At 37.9% G+C, this 26,729-nt stretch overlaps 2 protein-coding genes across 4 annotated transcripts in view; both read right to left on the reverse strand.

Annotated features, from left to right (window-relative positions):
* Positions 1–18,459, reverse strand: part of LOC130561239 (uncharacterized) — a gene marked incomplete at its 5' end in the record, with an annotated part of 37,029 nt that extends 18,570 nt beyond the window's left edge. Inside the window, 7 exons of the mRNA XM_057345443.1 lie at positions 6,939–7,073; positions 7,178–7,291; positions 7,506–7,580; positions 7,769–7,861; positions 8,019–8,105; positions 16,037–16,396; positions 18,336–18,459. Coding sequence (XP_057201426.1) covers positions 6,939–7,073; positions 7,178–7,291; positions 7,506–7,580; positions 7,769–7,861; positions 8,019–8,105; positions 16,037–16,396; positions 18,336–18,459 — 988 coding nt within the window. The remainder of the gene's footprint in view (positions 1–6,938; positions 7,074–7,177; positions 7,292–7,505; positions 7,581–7,768; positions 7,862–8,018; positions 8,106–16,036; positions 16,397–18,335) is intronic.
* The window catches only part of LOC130561320 (butyrophilin-like protein 2), a 48,209-nt gene continuing 39,821 nt past the window's right edge, over positions 18,342–26,729 (reverse strand). For 2 of the 3 annotated variants that reach the window (XM_057345552.1, XM_057345551.1), the window contains exons 2-5: positions 21,378–21,722; positions 20,938–21,294; positions 19,131–19,229; positions 18,342–18,665 (exon numbers count right to left, since the gene is read on the reverse strand). In XM_057345552.1, coding sequence (XP_057201535.1) covers positions 18,523–18,665; positions 19,131–19,229; positions 20,938–21,294; positions 21,378–21,722 — 944 coding nt within the window. In that variant the 3' untranslated portion in view covers positions 18,342–18,522. Of the gene's footprint in view, positions 18,666–19,130; positions 19,230–20,181; positions 20,785–20,937; positions 21,295–21,377; positions 21,723–26,729 lie in introns of all 3 variants that reach the window. The other variant, XR_008963806.1, reaches the window with a different exon arrangement.

A 26,729-nucleotide genomic window follows, 5' to 3' on the forward strand; every position in this document is an offset into this window, starting at 1 on the left:
TTGTTTAACTTTTCTCTGAGCCGAGTCTTATATGAGCCCTAAAAACAAGTAAAACTGAATTTACAGTATGACAAAGTTAATAAACATTTTTCTAGAGAAGAATCAACAAATATGGGACCTGAGACAAATATGAATTTTATGCACAAACGTGATAAGAAAAGTCTAATCTATGTAATTATTTCAATGTTATATTTTCTAGATAAAATCACTGAACCACTGAACGGTCACAAACTTTTGTTTTTGAGAACAAACTTTATGTTGGCTTAACAAAGCCTGGCCTGAAACATTTAAAATAGTTTGAAAGGTTTTAGGTTAAACATTTTCTAATATGATGGAAACAAAACCCTAGTCTGTGAAAACCGGGTCTAACGGAAACCGGGTTTAGTATGTTGTTAACATGTTAACACGATTAACATGTTGTTAGCATTATGCTTGCATGATTAGCATGTTGCTAGCATAATAAACAGGCATGCTGTTAACATGTTGCTAGCATGCTGTTAGCATTATTAGCTTGCACGATTACCATGTTGTTAACATGTTGCTAGCATGATGCTAACATAATGAACATGTTGTTAACATGATAAGCATGTTGCTAACATGATGTTAATATGATTAGCACAATGTTAGTATAATATTCCAAGCCACGAGTGAAACGGTCCAACCAACATGTCTCTACGATGTTCTGCACTGCAAAAAAATGACTTTCTTATTTAGTATTTTTGTCTTGTTTTCCAGTATAAATGTCTTAAAATTCTTGAATCAAGATGCATTTTCTTGATGAGCAAATTGTCCTAAGAAAATAAGTCTTGTTTTTAGACAATAAATATAAAATTTCAGTGAATTTGTGCTTAAAACAAGCAAAAAATCAATCAATGGGGTAAGAAAAATAATCTTGAATTAAGGTTTACCCTTTTTTTAGTCACTAAATTCAAGATTATTTTTCTTACCCCATTGGCAGCTCTTTTTTTTTTGCTTGTTTTAAGCACAAATTCACTGAAATTTCATATTTTTTTGTCTAAAACAAGACTTATTTTCTTAGGTCATTTTGCTCATCAAGAAAATGCATCTTGATTCAATAATTATTAGCCATTTATACTGGAAAACAAGACAAGAATACTAAGTAAGGAAGTCAATTTTTGCAGTACGATGCAGAGATATACAGTAGGTTTGGCTAAGCGTTTTTTAAGATAATCTGTTTGGTTCCTATGGGCATGGCTTGGCAAATGCCAATTGATGATGCTCTGAGCCACGAGTGAAACGAACCAATCCCCATGTCTCTATAATATTCTAATGCAGAGATATAGGTCTTGCTAAAGGGTTGCTAAACTAATCTGTTTGATTGCTATGCATATGGCTTGGCAGCTCCCAATTGATAATACTCCCAGGCATGAGTGAAACGAACAAACCCCCATGTCTCTGATGTTCTTATGCAGAGATATAGATCTGGCTAAACGGTTACTAAAATAATCTGATTGGTTGGTATGGGCATGGCTTTATAGCTTCATGATGATGTTGAGAGACTGATTGGTTACCTGAGTAAAATGAGCCAACCCCCTTGTCTCTACAGCACTGTGCTGCAAAGATATGCCATATGGGCCTTTCATAATGCCTTTATATAGGCATTTCCTTCCCCATTATATGTCTATGGGGCAATTTCGTGGTGGCTCTTATGCCCCATGGGTATAACTTGCACCGCATTTTGAGTGATGTCTTTAAAGAGCCTGCCCGTCTCTTCAAATTTGGTTATCCCACATGTTTATACAAAGTCATTACTTTGAGTTATGAGCCGTCAAAGTTTTTCGTTCTGTTAAATCTATGGGAATTTTGGTGGTTTTGATTTTGGTGGTTTTCGAAAACCAGAACCCGGATCAGTTAGAAAAGATATAGCAACTCAAGTCCAGTCTGAAGGTTTGTGGAAAGTTTGGTGGATGTATCTTGAAAGCTCTGGGAGGAGTTACAGTCAGAAATTTGGGGGATCAGAAGAAAAATAATTTATACAATCAAAATAATGCATTTATAATATAGTTGTGGTATTTAAATTGTTGTCAAGTTCATACCACAGCACAGCAAGTTATATATAGACACAACCTGTTAGTATTGTTTATTGACATTTTTCTGCAGTTGAGACACCGATGGTTTATTATATGAAAGATGAATCATTTATTTACATGTCCTCTGATTTACAGTCAGGTTTTATAGTTTCAGGGGTGACAGGTGAAAGAGAGTCAGGGCTCCTATCTGTATTTTACTCCTTAACTGGGCATGAACACAGATTGATGGAAGTGCATCATGTCACTTTAATGTGCAGATGATACAAAATCCAGATAAACTGATCATGTTTCTGTAGTAAATCAAATGCTCCATAATGATATTTTGAGATGTTCATGTTGCTTTTAATCTTTACTCTGCTTTACTTTGCTGTAATACATTGATCTTTATAAATAAGTTTATTGGTTTATTAAAGCAGAATGTCGATAATGCACAATGATTTACTGTAGTGAGCTGTGTAAACCCGTCCATCTTTTCCTGACTCTCTCTGTTGTGATCCCGGTCACGTCGGGGCTTTGTGTCTGGGGTGGGTGTGTGTGTTTGTTTTGTAGAACACGTGGAGTGCCGTTTGACAGCTCATCACGTGTATGGTGCCCCGCCCCCATGTCTCCCAGTCAGGCATTACCCCTCACCGGTTTCGCATCACCACATCACTCTCACACCTGTAGCCTTCTCCCCGATAAGTAGCTCCCCTGTTTTCTCATTATTTTCTCACCTGCAGCCCATTTCTGTCATTTAGGTATTCCCATTTAATCCCTCTCGTTCTCTCGTCTTGTGTCAAACCATTGTATGTTACAGCCGTTTCCTGGCTGCCAAAGTCATCCTATTTAGTTTCAGTCCTAGTTTTCAAGTCCTTTGTTCTTGACCATAGTCACGGATTATAGTTTAAACAAACAGTAGTTTATTTCAGTTATTTATTCCCTCTCATTTAGTCGTCTCCAGTGCCTTTTTTCTGTTAGCTCTCTTTTGTGCCCCATAGTTCTCATTGGCGTCTCGGACTTCTCGGCTCTCTTCACCCAGGCATCTCTCCACCAGTGGTCATCTCTCACAGCTTTGAGTTTCAGATGGGTTGAGGTTTCTCCCCGCTTCGCGTTCTCCCTTCGTGGGTCAAGATCTCCTTTAGTGGTTCTGGTGTGTTGTTCCCGTTGGACTGTGTTGGTGGTGCCTGGTGGACTGTCATCATATTGTTCTGTGGACATTTAATAAATTATCCATTACCCACACTTTATTTTCCGCCTCCTCTGTGACAGTCATGATAGAACGGTCTGACCACACTGGAGAATCAAATGCTGGCGGCCACCTGCGACTTATTGCAGACGAGATCGCCACTCTCGATCCTCCTCGGGATCTGGAAGCCCTTACCAACCTCTGCCTCAGGATCAAGAGCAGCTTGAACAACCGTCGAGCTCTCACCGCCCTCCTGGCACGTCCGGTAAGCCAACACTCTTCAGACCACGCTCGTAGCAGCACCGACGACGAACCATTGCAGCTGGGTCGCTCACGTCTTTCCCCCGCAACAAAAGCAGTAGTGATTGCATCAAGGACTCTCTTTCTACTGCGGGAAGCCGGATCATCAGGTCCTCCAGTGCCCGCTAAAAGCTCACGCCAATCCGTAGCAGAGTCCGGGTGGGCACCATTCCTGTTACATCTCCAGTCTCCCACACCCAGCTGCCGTTCCGGTTATCGTTCGCTGGACACTGTCACTCCGGCCAAGCTTTCCTCGACTCAGGTGCTGATGGAAACTTTATCGAAGCTGCCACAGCGCGCTGGTGGAAGATTCCAGCCAACCCCCTCTCTCAGCCCAACTCGGTCTGGACGCTACCGGGTCTCCCCTTCACTGCCATAACTCACATCAAACCTCACGTAAGCCTCACCTTTCTGGTAATCACAGTGAGAGTATTAAGCTTTACATACTCGATTCCCCCAATACTCCTATCATATTAGGGCAACCTTGGTTGTAACAGCATAATAAGTTAAAAATTCTGTTTTGGCCTGGAGCTCTTTTTGTCATTCGTCTTGTCTGGGTCCTGCCCCTTCTCCTGTCTTTATGCCTTCTCTTCCTCCGCATCGGTCCTACGACTGCACCATAGAACTCCTCACTGGCACTTATTAAACCTTATAATTCTAAACCGAAAGTGATTTTTCAGAATCAGAAGGTTCTATCTGCGTTTGACCTGTTCCAAAAAAAAACATAAAAAAATTACAGAAAATGTTGATATTGTACATTTAGAATACATTAAGAGTCTCTGTCTTTTTCATGTATAAAAGAGATTTGTTCCTCATAACATTTTTGCTATATGTAATGCAAAAACTTTAAAGCTCAATATCTCAAAACTGCTTAGACGCAGATAGAACCTTATTTATTATACCTATTTTGAAATGAATTGAGAGCTTTTAATTTGAAAAGTTCTGAAATATTCAAAGGTGTCATGATTCTGCCTCTCTTGATCATGTTTTATTAAGTCTTGTGGCAGGATCATGACAGACCCACATGTTTAGTGTGAGAAAGACATGGCATTGTTTGTATTAGACATGCCATGTGCTTTCTCGTGTCTCGTCAGCATCCCTGCCCTCTCGTTTCCTCATTATTGCTTGTTATTGATTTGATGCCCTACACCTGTTTCCTCTTGATTTGGTTCCCTTTATCATGCCCTCAGTATTCTCTGTCCTGTGCTTGTTCATTTTGTTTCTTGTCCATGTAAGTCTTGTCGTTTTGTTCCTACACCATGTTCTCCAAGGTATCGTCCAGTTTAGTTAGTGTAAGTTCCTGTTTTATCTAGATATTCCCTCTGTCCTTGTTCCTTTTCCCCCTTGTGGGTTTTGCTTAGTGTTTTATTAGTTAATAAATCATTGTTACATGTAAGCTGCCTGCGCTTGGGTTCTCTCCTTGTCCGAACGTGACACAAAGGAGTCTGTCGCACTTCTAAAATAGCTGTTATGAAATAAAATGAGGTATGAAAAAACTTAACAGTGAAGCATTGAAAAGATGGCTTATAATGCGGGGCATCAGCACCAACACGTGAACAATAACAAAGCAAATTCAGTTTCCTTTTTTTGTCGTACGAGCACCCAGGATGCTTTTAGGGACGCATTCGTCACTTTCTTTTGATCTGTGTAGCCCCGCACAAGGACCCTGCTGCTGTGTGCATAGCTTGCTGTCAGTGCTTCAAACTTGCGCTTTCGTGCCTCTGTTTGAAGAGGGAAGGCCACCTTGAAGGTGCCATGCTTCGTCTCGTGGTGCCGTCTAATACTATATTCTTTGCAAACAGCGACAACTTCGTTGCAGATAAGACACACCGGCTTTGCATTCACAAAACTAGGTAGGATGAATGCATAGTTGTCTTTCCATTCCTTTTTGTATGCCCTATTTTCGCTGTCAACTTTCCTCCTTAGACTCTTTGATAGGGCCATTTTCTCTCACCATCTAGCTAGCTTAAATGTTAACATCACTCTGCACATGACGTAATACCACAGCAGGCAAAAAAATGCAGTTTAATACATGAGGAGTGTAAAAAATAGGCTAAGTTAAATAATTATATGACTATTATGTAATTATATAATAACTATATTTTTAAAAGTAGGCTATTCTAGTTGCATTTTTCATCAATTAATTTCTTAAATTATCCTTTGACTATGTTCTGGCCCGCCATTTAGCGGCGAATTTGTTTTTGGCCCGATGGCAAATTTACTTGCCGACCCCTGCTATAAGGCATGCATGTATATTCTGTGAATATCTATGTCATGGAAAGTTTGTAATGTCCACTAAATTGACAAATTGTCTGCCAGTTGATTTAAAACACAAAATACAATCAACCAACCAATCAAGCAGATTTGGAACCGTATACTGTAGATGAAGTTTGCCCACAGCACATTCACTAGTTTTTTACATACTGTAAGGATTTTTTTCAGCATGGAGGTGGAATGTATACGACCATCTGCCACAAAATCAGACATCTCTGTTAGATGCTGCTTGTGAAGACATTACAGTTACAGTAATCACTGTAGGTGATGGTTATGGATGTTATTTTGTGTAAAATGTTGTTTACTGTAAAATGTATAAAACATTTACTGTAAAAATAAAAATAGCTATTTTTTCAGTTTACATGTAACCCATTTAAACAAAAAAATCTATGTTATAAATCTTTACTACTATAGTACTGATTATTCCCAGTAAATCTTAACCTACTGTAAGCTTTATAACAATTTTGTATATTACAGTAAAAAGTCAGTGCCGTAAAGTAGAGCATAAAATTTGGGTAGCACTTTATTTTACGGTGCCCTTGTTACACGTTACATGTATTTACTATAAATTATGCATAGCTACATGTAACTAACCATAAACCAAACCCTAACCCTAACCCTATAGTAAGTACATGTAGTTAATTTTTATTACTCACTACTTAAATGTATAACTTCGCTGTAACACGGGCACTGTAAAATAAAGTGTAACCGAAATTTGTAAATAACAATAATTGTTACATGACTGCCATTGTGAAAAAAATTAAACATTTTGATTAGTATGGCTCACACGATAATAAAAACACTTTCTATTTTGGTGGCACTGGCCAATTGTCTAACAAAATATCTAGCTTTTGAAGCAAGAACTAAATGTTTTAAATCACTTACTACATTTTGCAGACATGCAAGAGACATTGCAGACATGCACAGAGTTTTGATGTTCCAGCAAGCAGTTGTGACCATTGAAATTACAGTTTGGAGAATGTTAAGTATCATTCGAAAAATGATCCAAAGTGATCGAGAACAAATGTAAACCCCATGAACGAACACCAAAACTACATTGAATTAATTTAATGATAATAGTGATCCCACACACACTTTACTCTCAATGAAAAAAAACCCATTCAGATCACAGATAAATGTGAACTCACCTCCTCTGGCTGATGCAAATGTGTAGAACAGAAGGATGAATTGTAATGTCGGCAGAATTTCAAAGGTAAAATCAGCAACAATGTCAAATATTTTAACTACTTTTTTACTCCTGTTTCCAAACTCTGCTTCTAAAACTACAAGAGAAATAATAACATTGACATCATTGAATACACACGGATGATTGAATGTCACAGATATATGACGACATATAGAAAGATATTCATACAGAAACACTTACTGTAAACGGCTTTGCAGGAGCAGCACACAAAAATGATACCATAGAGGATTAATACCAAGACTCTGTCAAATTCTGCAAAATTCTGAATTTTCTGCCAAGTATTTGTAAAAAGAGCTGAAAGACAGAGGAGATAAAATAAACAATTCTACATAAAAGCACAGCCATAAATCTAAATGAATAAACAGCTTATAGAATCACAAAGTAATACTTTTGTTTAATCCTTTAATATTCAGAATATCACACATTAATTCTGACAACGTATAAGACTGTTGAAGCACATTTGAATGTTTTTATGATAATGTCTGTTAAGTGTGTTGAATTTCTTTACCTGGATAAACAACAGCTGTCAAAACAAAATAGTCTGTAACATAACTGTACTTCAGTATCAGTGTTTTATTTCTGTCTGTAAAACATAAAAGATGTCATTGTTCCATTTATAACAGTTTTAACTTTATTTTGACAAGGAGATACTATGAAGATTACACGCAAATTCAGTGCTTTATGTACTGAGAGTGAGAATAGATGAAGTCTAAATATCTTATATCATGATTCATGTGTTGAGCTTCTCTGATACACAAACAAACATCAAACCTTTAAAATCATTGATATAAGGAGCCGTCCAGAGTAACAGGAGAGGTCTGAGAATATAAAGAGCACAACAGCAGACCGTCTCACTCACAGATCCTGAAACACAAACACACATGAATAATGACAAACATTAAAGAACTTTGCAGCTAAAAACAGTAAAAGTAAAAACCCGAAGGATTTGGACTCCTTGCTGTATAATTCACACAGATGTGTAATGAATATTTTGAGTAATATAAAGATTATAAACACTGACCTTCAGAAACACCCCAGAAGACAAAAGCAAAACACATGATGATATTTGGACAGATGGCCAGAAACATTTGAAGACGAAAACCTGAATCTAAAATTGAAAATAGAGAGTACAACAACAATAGATCATTAAAATGTACAAAAAATTGTTTAATAATATTCATAAATTTCTTGTTTCATACATTTCTGTTCATCTCTTCTGTGCTTTGTGATACACTGCTGTGTCTGATGTGTGTATGAGTTTAGCGTGTGTATGTGTCTGGTGTGTGTGTGTGTGTGTCTGTCTGTGTGTGTGCTGTGCATGAGGGTGTGTTCGGTGAGTCTGTGTTGTGTGTGTGTGTGTGTGTGTGTACAGTATGTGTTTGCTTTGTGTCCTGTACATGTACAGCTAATTTGTAACAATGACCAGGGGCGGAGCCAGGGGGTGCCAATGGTGGCCAAGGCCACCATAAATTAATCTTTGGCCAGCCCCCGGCCCCCCTACCGCTTTGCCGGCGACTTTTTTGCGGAACCATTTCTGAACACAGTTCCCATATGGACGCATTTCAACTTCTCCACCCAAACTGAAGGTGGCGGTAATACACTCAACTTGAATTTCAACCACCAACACAATTACAGAAGAAGAAGTAGTGTTGTTGTTCGCGTGTGCTCCAACGGACTTTGCGCGTGCAGTAGGAAGACTGTCTGTTTCCCGCCGTGAGAGAAGAGGTCACAGGTAAGTTAACAAGACGAATTAAGTTTATTCACTATGTTTGAAATGTTTCTTGTCTTAATGTATGTATATTATGGCTGGCGTGCTGAAGTTGAAACAGACATGGTAAAGTTTGCCAAGTTAATATAGGCTGTTAACTTAGCAGTATGAAAGTCACAAGCTATAAACAGTTTCACTGTGTCAGTGTCATTTAAAAGAGCGTTGTAGAAGGCCATTAAAAGTAAAGTCAACTTTCAGTGCTGATTTAGCTTAATGGTGGTGGTCTGTCTGTGTCATATCCTTGAAAGGGAATTAAAATGTTTGGTTGGCAGTTGGCAGCCAAATGATAATATGCAAAGTATTGCAAAGGAATATTTTTGAAATGCTTGCCCATAATGTTAAGGTTACTATATTTTGGTTTTTCTGTGATATTGTAATGTTTGTTTGATAAAAGTGCATTCTGGTATATTCTTATGTCGTGTAAATTGTCATTATGGTGTGAGCTTTATCACCAATTAAAAAGACACCACATTAAAAAGCTTATGTGGATCTTCATGATGTAATTCTACATGGCAATCACTGCATGTTTAAGTAAATGAGTGAGTGACTAAGAAACAATACTAGATCCACAGTGACTTGCCACATAGGGGAAAAAAAAGATGATATCAGTTTCTGTGCTACCACTGTGTGAGCTATGGTCTCAGTCTGGCCACCCCTAAGAAAATTGTCTGGCTCCGCCAATGACAATGACAATTGTAAAAAAGCGCTATATAAATAGAACAGAGTTGAGTTGAGTAGAAGCAAGCACAGCAGATGCTACACATCCAGATGCATCATGGGTAACTTTTACACAGCAGAGTTATAGTAATATTGTCATCAGTGATGTATAAAGTACCTAAAAGCAATACTTGAGTAAAAGTACAAATATTTTGCCAGGAAATTACTTTCGTAGAAGTGTAAGTAACCTTTTAGAATATGAGTAAGTCTTAATATTAAAAGTAAAGTTGAAGCAAATGTTGTTAATACAAACTTAGCACAAAGATAAAAAATGGTGCTTACATAGAAATGTACAAGTTTGAAAAAGCTCTGTCTCAAGCTCAGTAGTTTTATCAGGAACAACATGTTGCCAAATTGGTAAACTATAAAAATACAAGTTCAGAAACCACATCTTTATAACTTTACTTTATAATTTATAACTTTATAAAAGGATAGTTCCCTCCCACTCCCAATATTATTCCTCTTAGAGAACAACTTGGAACAAAATCATAACAAATCTGTCTGGCCCTTCTTTCTATCCTTGCATTTCCCTTACAGTAACAACCCAGTCAATTGATCATCCATTGAAACTGACAAATTTGCTGTTTATCTTTAAAAGAAGCAGTACATTAAAACCTTGTGTTGAAATTAACTGTGGAGAGCACTTGCACGTTGAGCTTTAACCAATGATTGGTTCAGGAAATGTAGTGGAGTAAAAGTAAAAGTCTGCGGAAATATAAAGACTCAAGTAAAGTACAGATACTCTCAAAAAATACTTAAGTACTGTACTTAAGTATTTTCACTTTGTTACATTACAACACTATAAAACTATAACCACAAATAAGTAAAAACTACAAAGCCATGTTTACAAACCTAGAAATAACTCCATGAATCAATCAGAGTTTCACTGTTTTCAATACATTACTTTGAATGACATTTTATCTGACACATGTAATACTTCAGCAATAACATGTGAGAGGAAGATTTCTACTGTGACTCTGTATCCTTAACAAAACCCAACACTACTCTTTTGACAGAAAACAGTAGATTGCGTTCAGTTTCACTGATCTGCATTACTTTCAGTTCTTTATGATCTCAAACATCTTGTATTGTGTGTGTTCACATTTCACTAAAAGGTTTCATTTAGAAGTCACATTACAAGTGTATGAAGTACCACAGCTTGTCGAATACATCACTTTTACTTTATTAAACATTTAGAATTTAAGAAATGTGTTTAGTGTTTGTTTAGTTATGTTGTGTATGTTATGTAAACTGTAGTCTGATCAGTTCTCTTTAAGTCATGTCAGTTCTTATAAACATCTATGATGTTGTCTTTGATTGGTGTGTTTTCTTCTTTTCTTTGTGATTATCTGGTTGGACTGTTTCTGTGGTTTCAGATCATCACTCTGCTTTATAAACCTTATAATGTTTTGACCATAAACGCTATTGTTTTAAACTTTTTGATAGATATCTGTGATCTGGGCCCGTGTTTATTAAGCTTCTTAAAGTGCCATTTTAGTCTTAAGCGCTGAGAATTCATGAAATTTACTCATACTTCCAAACTTAAGAATAAAAGCAAATTATCAAATTTCTTAAAGCTAAGAATCACTCTTACTCTCCCAATTATTTAAGACAGCTCGAGAGGTCTCTCAAGTGCTTAGGAGTTGCCACTAGGGGCTTGTGATGGGGCTGAGGAGACAGAGACATGTGGTGGACAGAGGGGTTGGCCAATGGAACCGTAAATTCCACGTAATACACACATAAATTCGGTACTCCCCTGCATAGACGTAATTGCGGGTGGGACAGGAAGTTGATCGTGTCCCCACCACTTCGTGAAAGGCATTTATTAATAAAACAACATTGACACATCATTTTTCATAATAAACTTTTTCACTCTTAAGTCAATTCTTAGCAGTGTTCTTGTGAGTAATTCTCAGAAGCTTGATAAATACAGGCCCTGATATTTATATACAGGTATATTTGAGGGTATAGGCGAGGGTATATGCAGGGTATACCCACTTCTTTATCAGTCGGCATTGTGTATACCCAGTTGTGTGTAGTGCAGGGAATTCAGGTGTGTTTAGGCTGTAAACACGGAAACAATAGATTGCATACCAATCTGGTAATATTTGTATAAAAATATCGACCATGTGTTTACTTTTTTAATGATGCTGAAAAACATGAAAAGACAGACATTGTTGTAGCTATTATCTAATTTACACTCTAAAAGTCTTAAAATGCACAGACAGCATCTCACAGAAGTGAGTACACCCCTCACATTTTTGTAAATATTTTATTATATCTTTTCATGTGACAACACTGAAGAAATGACACTTTGCTACGCTGTAAGGTAATGAGTGTACAGCTTGTATAACAGTGTAAATTTGCTGTCCCCTCAAAATAACTCAACACACAGCCATTAATGTCTAAACCGCTGGCAACAAAAGTGAGTACACACCCCTAAGTGAAAATGTCCAAATTGGGCCCAATTAGCCATTTTCCCTCCCTGGTGTCATGTGATTCTTTAGTGTTACAAGGTCTCAGGTGTGCAGGTGAGCATGTACAGTATGTTACATTTGGTGTTATCGCTCTCAATCTCTCATACTGGTCACTGGAAGTTCAACATGCCACCTCATGGCAAAGAACTCTCCGAGGATCTGAAAAAATAATTGTTGCTCTACATAAAGATGGCTTAGGCTATAAGAATATTGCCAAGACTCTGAAACTGAGCTGCAGTACGGTGGCCAAAACCATACAGCGGTTTAACAGGACAGGTTCCACTCAGAAGGCCTTGCCATGGTCGACCAAAGAAGTTGAGTGGACATGCTCAGCGTCATATCCAGAGGATGTCTTTGGGAAATAGACGTATGAGTGCTGCCAGCATTGCTGCAGAGGTTGAAGGGGTGGGGGGTCCACCTGTCAGTGCTCAGACCATATGCCACACACTGCATCAAATTGGCAGTGGCGGTCCTAGACCATTTGGTGCCCTAGGCGAGCTTGACTGATGGCGCCCATTCCCCACGAGAAAATTATAATTATATAATTATAATTCAATTATTTGTCAAGTATAGTGACCCATACCCGAAATGTGACTCTGCATTTAACCCATCCAGAAAGTAGTGAACACACGCACAGCAAGTGGTGAACACACGTACACCCAGAGCAGTGGGCAGCTATCACTGCAGCGCCCGGGGAGCAAGTAGGGGTAAGGTGCCTTGCTGAAGGGCACCTCAGTCATTACCCGCCGGCCCTGAGGATCGAACCGGCAACCTTCTGGTAACGAGTCTGACTCTCTAACCATTAGACCACGACTGCCCCTAACTCACATTTATTTAATGCGGCAGCTTGAGTTCTTACACGTACAAAAAAATATGAACATATTAGCCCGGTTCTGTCAACCTTGCACTGGTTACCTATAAAGCATCGCATTAACTTTAAGATCCTGCTTATTACCTATAAAGCCCTACATGGTTTAGCTCCGCAGTATTTAAGCAAACTTCTATTGTAATCTTTCACGTTCACTACGCTCTCAGGCGTCCTGTCAGTTGGTAATACCTAGAATATCAAAATCAAGTGCAGGTGGTAGATCCTTTTTCTATCTAGCGCCTAAACTTTGGAACAGTCTTCCCTGCACTGTCCGGGAGGCAGACACACTCTGTCAGTTTAAATCTAGACTAAAGACGCATCTTTTTAATCTTGCATACACTATACTTCCATAATATAAATCCTCTGAGGGTTTAGGCTGCATTAGTTAAATCAACAGGAACCAGGAATATTTCCAACAACAACTGATGTACGTGTTGCATCAAAGAGTGCAGAACAGTACTCTACTCTCAGCCAGTCTTCTCTCAATGTTCCGAGGTTACCACAGTGAGCAGGATGCAGTTCATGCCCAGACCTGATGGCAGTGGCGACCTGACAAGAGCTGAGAGGATAGAGCTGGATAAAGGACGTGACGACTTGACACAACTTCACTACAAAATTTCAAATGCTTTTAGATTATTAATGATAATCTTAAATCTATAATTTACCTTATTAGTAAATTTATTTATTTTTTATTTTAGCCTTGTTGTGCAAGCACTGTCGAGCTTGTGCAGAGGCAGCAGCTTTTGCCAGAGGGGAACTGGAATCCCATGGTTGGGCCTGGGTTCTCCTTTGTTTTTTTTCTCGATTGGAGTTTTGGGTTCCTCGCCACCGTTTGCATACTGTCTTGCACTATTTGCCTGGCTGGGGGGGCTGCTTTAGAATTCGAATTTTAAAGTTTTTACATAATTAGTATTGCATATAGGAATTTATAGTCTGTTTAATATTTCACCTGTGTTTCTCTCTCCTTTATCTTCAATATGTGTTTTCACTGTGCGCGCGTGTCTGTGTGTGTGTGTGTACGCGTGCTTGTATATGTGTCCGTCCATGTGTGTTAGTACGTGTGCATATTGTGTGTGGAGCGTTTGTATGTGGGTATGTCTGTCTTCTGTTTTCACCTTTTTTCTTGTTTTTACAGGTATATAACTTTAATTGATGTGCTCATAGTCAATATGTCTCATGTACAGCTGCTTTGTAACAGTGAAAATTGTAAAAAGCGCTATATAAATAAAGTTGAGTTGAGGGAAACATGAATGTCAACATGTACATGTTCATGTCATTAGCATGATCCCCACCCTTCGGAGACTGGGCCGCAGGGCAGTATTCCAACATGATAACGACCCCAAACACACCTCCAAGACGACCACTGCCTTGCTAAAGAAGCTGAGGGTAAAGGTGATGGACTGGCCAAGCATGTCTCCAGACCTAAACCCTATTGAGCATATGTGGGGCATCCTCAAACGGAAGGTGGAGGATCTCAAGGTCTCTAACATCTACCAGCTCTGTGATGTCACCATGGAGGAGTGGAAGAGGACTCCAGTGGCAACCTGTGAAGCTCTGGTGAACTCCATGCCCAAGAGGATTAAGGCAGTGCTGGAAAATAATGGTGGCCACACAAAATATTGACACTTTGGGAACAATTTGGACATTTTCACTTAGGGGTGTACTCAATTTAGTTGCCAGCGGTTTAGACATTAATTGCCAAGTTATTTTGAGGGGACAGCAAATGTACACTGTTATACAAGCTGTACACTCACTACTTTACACTGTAGCAATGTGTCATTTCTTCAGTGTTGTCACATGAAAATATATAATAAAATATTTACTAAAATGTGAGGGGTGTACTCACTTCTGTGAGATAATGTATATATATGTCAAGGAAGTCAACTACATACTGCCCAGGTTGTCTTCATATAGTCTGTTGGCCAGTATCGATTGCAGAATCTGCACCTCTTCTGTGGCCATCACTCATTTCTGATACAAAACTTCAAAATACGCATAAAACAAGGGTGGTGGAAACCTTGCTACATTAAAAACACCAGGGCGTTCACCCTTGCTGATCCGCTTTAAAAATTGGGGCATAAATTAACAGTATACTCACTTCTCCAGGCACCACAACACCACTGTATATATATTAATGCAGTATCGCTCGAGTAGGAGTGTAATACGGCTATATATCATCACGGCTGTGATTAGGCCAGAGGCAATCATAGCCGATGATTTACAGCCATATAATACGACCACGAGAGCAATGTTGCATTTATACAACAGTTCGACGGCACAAGTGTGTAGATAAATCAGAAACACCATCGGAGTGTCTTTAAAACAGTAATTTCAGCCCAGCGTAACAGTTAACATCCGTTACTAATTTCAAACCGTGACGTATTTATAATGTGCGGTGTGTTGCTTCAGGTTAAGTTATAAGTGAGAAATAATGAAGCAGAAAGTGTGTGTTAATGAATGCGAGAGAAGGCAACTCACAGAGAATGTGTTATTTCCATTACAGTTGACAGTTTCTGTTAAAGGGCGTCTCCCTCCCGTCCCGTGCTGAGTGTGTTTTACATTCAGTTTTCGTATCAGTTGACTTTCACATCAGTTTAGTGCTTAGTGGAGGAGTGATACAAACGGTGAAGCAGTTCCCGTGATGATACTGGTGGAATATCGCACGGCTATCAGCCAATCAGATTCAAGAACCAGAAAAAAACTGTTGTATAAATTAGAATATCTGTTATTTCACTCTGAATCCCCCCTTACCGATATTTAGATCAAATATTAAGTCTAGTACACAATGTATTATCTTTCTCTATCCATCTTTTACACAAGACACAGAATTACCCATACTGTTTTCTGTGTGCCTGTAGCATGTTTTTATCGTAAAAATTAAAGATTTGCCACTTCGTAAAACAGATACAAATTCCCTTGAGAAGATGAACAGTCAAAATAGAGCATCAATGATCTACTGGCAAACAGATGCAATTTCATTTAAAACTATAAAATAAAGCAAGAAATATTCCTGTAAAACACTTGATGTGATGTCAGACCTGTGTCAATATCAATATCTAATCTTTTAAAGGTTTGCTCATTTGATGTTGTGGTTATAGTTAATGTGGTCATGGGTTTTAAAAAACTTGAAAACTACTTTAATTAAATTCAGTTAAACTCATGGACTGATTTAAGCTCCTGTAATTTTTTATACTTATCTGTTGACTTACCTCGTAGTCTTTGCACCAAATTTGAGTGAACAAAGCGTGAAAACACGGTCCCTCTGTAAACATTACATGTGTATATTCCTTCATCTTCCTTTCTCAGATTCTTCAACAGGAGTGAGAAGTTTTCGTGTTTCATGTCGTCAGTGTAGAAATGAGCTCTATCACGATAGTCCTCATTCTGAACCTCTGCTCCATCTTCATAAACAAACACTGGACTCTCTAAACCTGATCTTTTCCATTCCACCTTCAGTCCTTCGGGTGGTAAGGGTTCTTTTTTAGTTAGACAGGGCAGAACCACTGAAGATCCCAGAGGCACAACCACATCACAAGAATATACCACAATGAACTTTGAATCTGAAAGATCTGAAAAAGACAAACATCTAATGTGAAGGAACTGTAAAGGCAAAATAAAAGCAAATGATAATTTATGCATGACAATGTATACAAACAAAGCATCCTTTTGGCCAGATTTTGTTAGAAATTACGTGAAAGCAGTCCGTTCTTTGAATTTATTTAAAGTTAATCCAAGGCTTCAGAAATTAATTTATTTAACTATTTGTTAAAAGTGGCTGTGCATCACTCGTACAAATGCAAGTTATCGGCCGCCGGAGCACTTGACAATTGTTGACTTTCATTGGCCCTATTAGGCTTATTTTCAGGAAACATATGTAGACTGCAGATCAGTATGAAAGTGTTTCAGTATCATATGAGGAAGGGGATCCCCAAAACAAGTGTTACACCGGATCTAAACTTGAAGGTGCCAGATCTGTCTTGATTTAGCACCAATTAAGGCCCTGTGTGTGAGATACAGGAAAAACAGCAGCAGACTATCACTTGCATTGGACGAATTCGCTTATAAAATGTAAATGTCTGAAAACCACCAAACTGATGCAAAACCAGCTCAGATTTAGTCCACTCACCCAAACCAACCTCCTCGAGGGTGCATTTATACTCGGCGAGCTTGCAGAACATTATCCGCGAGTGGTAAAGAATCCTTGGGAGGGCTCTTTTCTGCCCAGCGAGCACAAATGCAGTCACGCAAGCAAGGGCTGGGATGAGCGCTCGAGCAAATCTTTCTGTGCTATCGCAACTGCTCAACACTCGCTCGATCGTCAAGCTGAGTTTCGAGACTTTGGGGGCAGGACAGGTGACTGTTGACTTCGCATTTGTGATTGGTTGTTTCGTTTGATTAGTGACAGGCATAATCTCTATGTCTCATTTACTGTGTCTATTTATACCGGTTTCTGTCAGTCACTTATTGCCAGGTCTTGTTTGTATCAACTACATTTCTGAGCATTTCTCATTGTGGTGGATAACACTGTTTTTGGAACTAGGATTGTACTGTGTTTTTTGTGTACCTTTGCTGCCTGCCTCGACCCATGCTTGTGACCACGTCTTTGATTGTTTGCTGCCTGCCCTGTATAGTTAAGATTAAAATTACCTTGCAAATGTTTGCACAGGGCCTTATTAAAGTTTGCTAAAGCTAACTAAGCTTACTACGTTAACCCTTAACCCTCAAGCTGTTAACAGTTAAATTAGTCTCGCTAGCCTCGAGTTTGTTATTTCTTTTATAAAACGGTTACAACACAATACAAATAATAAAGTCAAAGAACATGTATCAATGCAACTTTCATGAATTTAAATTACTTAAAGCCTTCATTCCACTGGAAAAATAGTCCCTGACTGAATGTGACATGTGGCCCTCCATGTGTAAATCCAGCTAAAGTATTTTTTTGTGGTTTACCGTTTTCTACATAAAATTTGCCTATGTAAAGAACAGTTTGTGACTATATCAATGAAATATGAGTGAGATGTCAGTTTGAAATCATAGTGTAATTAATGCTTTAAATCAAATTTTTATGCTCCTAATCTGGTAATTGGATTGACGTTTTAGCCTGGATTTTTTTAGACATGTTTGTTTATGACAGGACTATTTTCTACTCAAAAACATAGTGTATTGAAAGCATGAGTATATAGATATCATGTCACACCACATCTAGAAGGTAAAAAAAAGGGACAAGAGAATTGTAGAAAAATGGCTGGGCTATGTCTAAGAAATCCAGACTAAAACATCAATCCATTTACATGCGTGTGAGTTTTGGGTCTGAATAAACGCCATAGACGTTTATATTTAGATATCTCACACAAACACATCTGCATCTCTACAACATTACAAGACTACAACATAAAATATCTACTCTCCAGAAACATACACTTTTGATATATAAAACTAAAGGACTAAATTATATTTACGTTTTTATTCAATTGACAGTAGTATACTTTTTATATTCTGTCCACTTACCATCTATACATTTTAAATTGAGACTGAATGAAAACACAGATCTCTGTTCGCTGTTCACTTGACATGTGTATTCTCCCTCATCTTTAACGGTCACATTCTCTAACAGGAGAGAGAAGTTTCCATGTTAAATGTCCTTGAAGAAATGAGCTCGATCACGATAATCCTCATGCTGGACCTCAGATCCATCTTAATACACACATACAGGACCCTTTAAACCAGACCTTCTCCATTTTATCTTCAGACCCTCTGTCTGTGATTGTGGATCAATGAAACAGGGCAGAACCATTAAATTTCCCTTGGAAACAAAATAAAAGTCTTCCACACGAAACCCTGAAAGAGATGTGACATTTAGAAAAGGAAGCAATGCTGTTTGTCTATAGTGATTGAGGAAATGTTTTATATATTTTATATTTATTAGAAGTGCAAATTTGGAATCACAGAGGTTCATTTGACTTATTTAAGTTTATTTATTATCTTGTGTGTCATGTGCTGTCAAGAACAAATAAAGTTACTTTCTGAACTGAAGAAAATGTTTAATTAATCTCTAACACCATATCAGCAGCAAAGGCTATTCTCATGACAAACTCAGGGTATTACAATTTATTAAAAATCATGACACCAATGAAAACACTTAACACTAAAGATTAACAAAACATACGATAATTTAACAATCCTTCAAACAAAATAAAATAACATTAGAAAACCATCAAAGCACTTTCGTTTTTATATTTGATTAAAAAACAAAAATCATCCCAAAATAAATTTTTTACTGAAGAATGTTTCTTATGAACATACCCGTGTTGTTTCTGCAGTAGATGAGACAACAGACCAGAAGAGCAGATCCACACGCAGTAATACACAGAATCAACACCATTATGTGTAAAGAAGAGAAACCTGTAACACACACACACATTATTGAATGTCAATACATCAGTTATTCACACACAATATTGTGAAACACATGAAATATGCTGTTAGGCCCGATTCACATTTCGCGTCTTTTCCGCGCACATATTCGTTATTTTAAATGTAGACTCGCGGCAGCCGCGTGGAAATAGGGGGTGACGCGGTCGCCACGCGCTCTTTTTTTCATGAGCGTCGACGCCGATTCGAGATGAAAAAATCTCAACTTTTCAGAAAGGCGCAAGCGCACCACAGGTCATGTCACAAGAACCAACTAACCAATATAGACAAGCTCAATGAAAATGGAGACAAAGAGTTATTGCAATGTATTTTCAGTGCATATAATCCATATATCATTTGTTTTTACCTCCTCGTCTCAACGGCTATCGTGGCCCATGGTTGCTTAGCGACGACAGACGCCAGGGGAGCGCAGTCAAGGCGCTTTGGGAAAAAAAAGGAGAACGCAGTGCCGCTCGCGTTTTCCGCACGGTTTTAGACGCGAAATGTGAATCGGGCCTTAGACTGTCAGTAGATTCAGTTGTGTAATACTAACATCTTCTGTTAAATAAGAAACGTCTGTGTGACATTTAAAGAGCTGAACTTGTGTTTTCATTTACTTGTGTTAGTCATTTTGTTCCAAACCCTGTATGTGACCTTGTTTCTTAGAATACAGAAAAATTTTACAAGAATGTTGATGCCTTTCATTTTTAATACACAAATGTGATGTTGAGCAGATTCACTTAATAGGACTAGGTGTTATAATCCCACTATTTCAGCACAGTTGAATGGCCCAATAGGACATTTCCCATGCCTTATGCATAACAGGGGGAAGCAGTCAAGAATATGAATAGAGGAAAGGAGGTCTGAGGTTTCACTGGGTTGCTCGGGTAGGCATCCTCTGTGTTTGGGAATAAGTGTTTATAGAAATACATAGCATACTTACCTTTCCTTGCTATTATCAGAGAGACATTTCTTTTGGTGGTGAGGTGCTGCTGATAATGCCCTTTGTTTGGTTCCCATCAATCCCGACACATCGTCAGGTGTTTCGGCCCTTTATCACAAGACACCCTCAGCCAAGGGAGGCCCACCGCAGGTTGATCAGACCTGGGTGTGTGTCGCATTGTTAAAGGGTCATCTGGCAGCCCATGCTGTGTCCATCCACCTCAACCACAGCCATTGACTTCTTCTTTGGCCAGTTCTTGATTATCCTCCACTGGACATGTTCTCTGAGAGTGACCTATTTGTCAGCTATGGTGAGCTTAACCCGTCCAGTGAGTAGTGAACTCACGCACTGCAAGTGGTGAACACATATACACCCGGAGCAGTGGGCAGCTATCACCGCAGCGCCAGGGGAGCAAGTAGGGGTAAGGTGCCTTGCTCAAGGGCACCTCAGTCGATACCGGCCACCTTCTGGTCACGAATCTGAATCTCTAGCCATTAGACCACAACTGCCCACATCGTTAATGCATGCTCAGTGCCATTACTCAATATTTACTCTTTGTTTTTTGAAAACAATCAGTGTCAATATTCCTCAACGGTTGGTCTCCTAATATAACAAGTCAGTGGCACATATTTTAAAATTGTTAAAGTATCATGAAGATCTTCGCACTGAACTTATTAAATTTAAAAATACTGATGCAAAAGTAAATAACTACACGTTTGAGCGGTTACAGTTTTTATATTTTTTTAATTGACTCACCCATTTGTTGCAGTACTATAGTTGTGTTGTCTGAGAATCGTCCAGCAAACACGTGACACATGTAAAGTCCTTTATCTTCAGTTCTGACTCTCTTCAGTCTGAGAGAGAAGTTTCCTCTGTGGATTTCATCAATGAAGAACTCGACTCTGTCTCTGTATTGCTCATCTGATGAATCTGGAAAAGTCTCATTGTTTTGATAGAGCAGAACTGTGATGTGTTCATCTTTAACTCTTTTCTTCCATGAAACCTCTTCAATGTGTTCAGGTGGGATGTGAGAGTCCACAGAGCAGTTCAGAGTCACGTCTTCACCCACATACACAGATAAAGACTGATCTGATCCTGACACTATCAGACGCTCTGAAAACATATCAAGTAAAACATAAAACTATTTCTAAAATTCTATTAAACATGATGTGAAGAACTCATGTGATCAAACTCACCAACATCTTTAATTTCCACCACAGTTTCACCAGTCTCTTGTCCACTGTGAACCGTACATGTGTATTGTCCTTTATCTTCTTGTCTCACATTCTTCATCAGGAGGGAGAAGTTTCCCTGTTTAATGTTCTCAGTGAAGAAATGAGCTCTGTCATGATAATCCTCATGCTGGGAATCTGGTCTAATATCTCCATCTTGATACAGATGAATGAGAGTCTGTGAGTCTGATCTCTTCCATTCCACCTCCAGACCCTCCAGTGATGAGAGTGAATCAACAGAACAGGGCAGAAGAACTGAACCTCCCAGAGGAACAACCAGAGGACCTGACGGACCCTTCACTGTGAACCCTAAAACAAATGTATTTTCAATGAAAACTAAGGTTAAGGTTGTTTTATAGAATCTCAGATGTCTGTGTTGATGTAACGATTCACCGTGAGCCGGTTGAAAATCGATTATAATGAGTGACGATTCAAATCGGTTGAGGCTTGAACTGAATCGCAATACATTTTTTGAACAGCAGGGGCCGCTATGTTCACTGCAAACCTAAACGTGGACATGCTGATATTTCTTAAATGCAAAAAAATCCAAGAAAAGCTCAGACAGTATTAGTTTGTTTATATTAAAGAGACTTTTCTATTATTAATTTGTTATAAAATTGCAGTTTAGTTTTGTTATTTGAAATAAAACATAATTTTATTATACAAAGAAATGTGAAGCCTTTAAGAAATAATGCAAGGGAAGTTGTTCATTTCTAATTTGTTTCAACTCATTTTGTAAAAATAAATCGTGAGTAAATCGTGAATAAATTGCATCGTGAGATCAGAATCGTGAATCGCATCGCATCGTGAGCTGAGTGAATCGTTACATCCCAGTTGTGACGCAACAGAAGTGTCTTTTGGTACAAATTGTGAAATATGTTTCAATCTCATATTTTAAGTATCAATAGCAGCCCAGCTGCAAATGCTTTGGCAATACGAATGTACATTTTGTCATGCCAATAAAGCACATTTAAATTGAAATTGAAAATTGAGAGAGAGAGAGAGAGAGAGAGAGAGAGAGAGAGAGAGAGAGAGAGAGAAATGACATACCTTCAGATATCGTCAGAATAGCAGATACAAAAATTAAGGGTGTAGACAGAAACTTCACATGAACCATGAACATTAAGATCTCAGTTACTAAATGAAAATAGTTTTAGAGTTGATCTGAACTGTTGATTTTGTTAAATGACTGTCAGGTGTGTATAAATAAAGCTTTCAGGTTTAAATGTGTACAGATAATTTCCTGATAGTTGAAAATACTTTAATGTATCTTGCACATACGTATTTAAACTCCTAAATCTAAATGAAAGTTGTTTGTTGTTAATGACGCGTGAGTGTCCTGAAGTGAAGACACACTGAGCATCTCACAACAACACGAGAGGTTTGAGAAAATAAAAAGTCCTGATTTACAGATTGTAAATTAAATACGGAACAAAACTGCTTTAAATTGAAAGAGCAATAATTAAATAAAAAGACATGAACAAATTCACCAAAATAAAAAAGATGAAAATAATACTCTTCAATTAAACAAAAGGCAAATAAAGTCGCATGAATATATTTAAAAATGTGTTATCTATCATGTAAATTGATTAAAGAAAGAGGACTATTTAATAATAAAGGTCAGATTTTAATAGAGCCAGTAAGAATATTTTCTTTTACTCATGACTGTCAGTAGATGAGTCTGAAGAACAGATGTGTAAATTCACGTGTATTCTTTTGTTTTATTAAGTTTATATCTGCTGCTCGTCTATAGGGGTTCACAAATAGAAAACAAACACGTTTAAGTTGTATGTAGTAAACTGACATTAACTTTTGTCTTTATGTGTGGAGATAAAACTGCTGTAACAGATCCAGATGAACCAGATTGATTATTATGGAAAGAGTTTTTCTCATTCTTAACCCTTCGGCTTTATTAGATTCCAGCTGTACACCTCACACACATTGACCACAAAACATCTTGGAGAAAGCGTGACGGCTAACATGGATCACGTGATGCAACTCAGCCAATCATATAATGGCAGTGACATCAGTGGCCGCTGTTCACAGTTTAACATTTTTATCATAGTAAAATCTACATATTGTTACCAACAAATGTATTGTTTGGTGTAAAGCATGTTAAGCATTAATGGACAGGCAGTCGATTATTTACATGAATAACTATTTCCTCACATAAGAGGTTTATTCAGTGTAGTGAAGCTTCTCTTCTATTCACATCCATTCCAAAAAATGCAGCGTTCCACTGAAGCCGCGGCGTTAACATTAATCTATTTAAGCTATTTAAATTGTATATTTACTGTAAATATTTTAAGACACAGTACATTGAGTGTTCTCTAAACTATGAGAGAACATTCACTAATGTCTGGTAGTTATAAAGATTGGAAAGATCAACAACGACTTTGGCAGACTGAGGTACTCTGTTGAAAAAAACAGCATATGCTGGTTTGGTATGTTTTGATGCTGGTTTGCTGGTTTAAGCTGGTCATGTGCTGCTTTAAGATGGTCCTAAACTAGCAATGTGCTGGTCCATAGCTGGTTTAAACCAGGTCAAACCAGCATCAAAGAAAACCTACACTAGCAGACAGTAAACAGAGATTCACCAGCGAATAAACTGTGATTATAATAAATCGTAATAATAAACTGGTAACGTTACAGTGAACTAAACGTATGGAACTGACCATAGTAAATTTACCATTTATCTGATAAAATGTCACTGTTATGCAGAATAACAGCAAATATTCACAATATGTTAAATTTAAGACTGACCACAGTCAAAATCACTCTTACACACCAAAAACACAAATTAAGCTCACATCAGCAACCAGAATGAATTGAGGCACGGCAGCCTAATAAATCATAAATAACTTACAATTTGATGATCAAATTACTTGATAACAAAGTCTTCCTCCTTTTGTTTTGAACAACATTTATCAGCGTTTCTCTTTTTTTTCCGAGACTTGATAACAAAGTTCATCCATTTTCAATGAGGTTTTCCACATTTCTTCTTTTTTTTTTTTTAAGTTTGGCAGTTGGCAAACCTGCTTCGTGTGCTTCTTCCGCTTTACGAGATTACTGGTGAACAACTACGGCGTTAGAAATTGGACAAAACTACGTGAGCGTGTAAACACAGCGCGCAAGCAGATGACAGCTGCGCGAGCACACTGAAAACGCTCGCGCGTAAAGTGTGAACCTGTACATATCGCAAATCTCTAACTTGAACTCGAAAACCAAGATTGTGCACATAAATCAACACTTGCGAGGGGAAATAACAAACCCCCGAATCAAAGCAGATCGCTCACGCACAGTACTGACTACACGCGCAAGTGCTACTCTACGCGCGCGCGAGTCATTTTGACTTTTGGCACTAAGGGGGCGGGACACTGCGATTTTGTGACAACAAATGCAATTGACCCTGCTCTTTTCTGGAACTCCCGTTGTGATTGGCTGTTGCTGCCGCCTTCAAGTCGATGACAGAACAGGAGAGATGGCAGAGAATTGGGAAAAATTGGATCTAAGGAATTCCCATTAAGTAATATTTTATATGCAGGAAAACGAATGAGTGCAGTAAGTAGATTTATTAGAAACACTGGGTTAATATAAAAAATATTTAAAACATTTATATGAAAGCATATTCAGCCATAGCAAATGTGGACCAGTAGTCACCTTTTTGTAGATTAGCGAGTAATATAGATTAGTCAAATGTGTTATAATATAACATTATATATATGTATTCGATGTTCCGCGTTTAAATACCCCTAGGGCGTACAAAGTGAGGGGGGCCAGTGTTTTCATTGGATTGTTCATAAATTCAGTGTTCATAATCTAAAAGCTACATATACAATTACATTAAGATTATAAAAGCTGGTATTTGAACTAGAATTCAAAATTTAATGCATGAAAGGCAAGGGTAGGGTTAGTCCAAAAATCTAACTTGATGGAAAAATGGGCTAAAACTGAGATTAGAGAATAGCGTCATCTGATTTAGATAAGCAAAGTTTGAAATTGCATTTATCAAAATAATTAAAACAAAAAATACAAATCAACTCGTTTCACAGTCTGTCTGTCTCAGAGTCTGCTGAGCAGACGAAGGAATTCCTCTACAGCCGGAATAGGAAGCCAACTTTCACATGCTCAAATAGCTTGGTTTTCTTAAACAAGAACACGTGAAATAATATAAAGTCTATATCCATATGATAGGACCGTCTGGCGACATAATTTAAAAAGCGATATCTTTCTCACTAAACGTTATTAACAAATAATGAATTATTGTTTTTATGACATTTTTAACTTAAACTTTTAATAAATTGTTTTAAAATTGTTCAAGTTTATGGTTTATTAGACATGCTTTTCGCTTAACAAAATGTATTTAGCTCTTGAAAATTTCAAACATTTAAAGCCAGAATACACACAAATTAAAAGAGAAGAAAATGGAATTTGATAAATAAAACGAAGGGGCCTATAACTTCTGCTCTTATTGCTTCGGAGGCTGAAGACTGCGCTTTCACCAACGACCCATTCTTCAGCAGCCGGTCCATCTGCACTCTTGAAGTGATGACAATAGACTGTAGTATCAGGGTTGATGTTAAAAATCCTTACGTCTAATACTTTAAATGCAGGTGTGTGAAAACTCAAAATAACAGTCACGTCCGGGTATGTAAACGCGGAACATCGAAAACGTTAAATTATAATATTATCAATTCTCAATCACATACAGAATATTCACATACATGACAATTCCATCTTTCCGAGGTGTGAACATCCTGTAAGTGTTTCCAAGGCCCCCAAGAAATGGTTTAAACCAGGTATTTAAAAGTTGGATTTCTTTTATTTGACGTAATAATGTAATAGTGATTATACGTAACATAGTTTTTTCTGTAATACCATTCTCTGACAATTTAGCATCAGCAGCTCTCCGCAAGGTTGAAAAAGTCCTTTCCAACAAGAGGGTTCTCAAGAACATGGAAAAGCTAAGCCACCATTTCCAAACATCATCCCTGGAGGCTTTCCATAGCTTGATTCTCCGATTTACACCCAAAAATGTGTCTTTTCCTTTCATGGGAATGTTGTGCAGGTACTACAGTTATTTACAAAGAATAGTAATTATTATGTGTGTGTATATAATTAAATGAATGCTTTGTCCTTTCAGACAGTACCTTGCTGTGCTACATTACAATGAAAATGCGAACCGAACACAAGCCACAACATTGGCAGGACAGCCAATGTACAGACTTGAGCTGCCAAAATCCAAAAAAGGAGAATTCATAGTACGGCCAATTAAAACTGAACCAACACACCGTAAGTGATAAAACATATATTATT

This window comes from Triplophysa rosa, linkage group LG11 (assembly GCF_024868665.1).
Source record: "Triplophysa rosa linkage group LG11, Trosa_1v2, whole genome shotgun sequence".
Lineage (NCBI taxonomy): Eukaryota > Metazoa > Chordata > Actinopteri > Cypriniformes > Nemacheilidae > Triplophysa > Triplophysa rosa.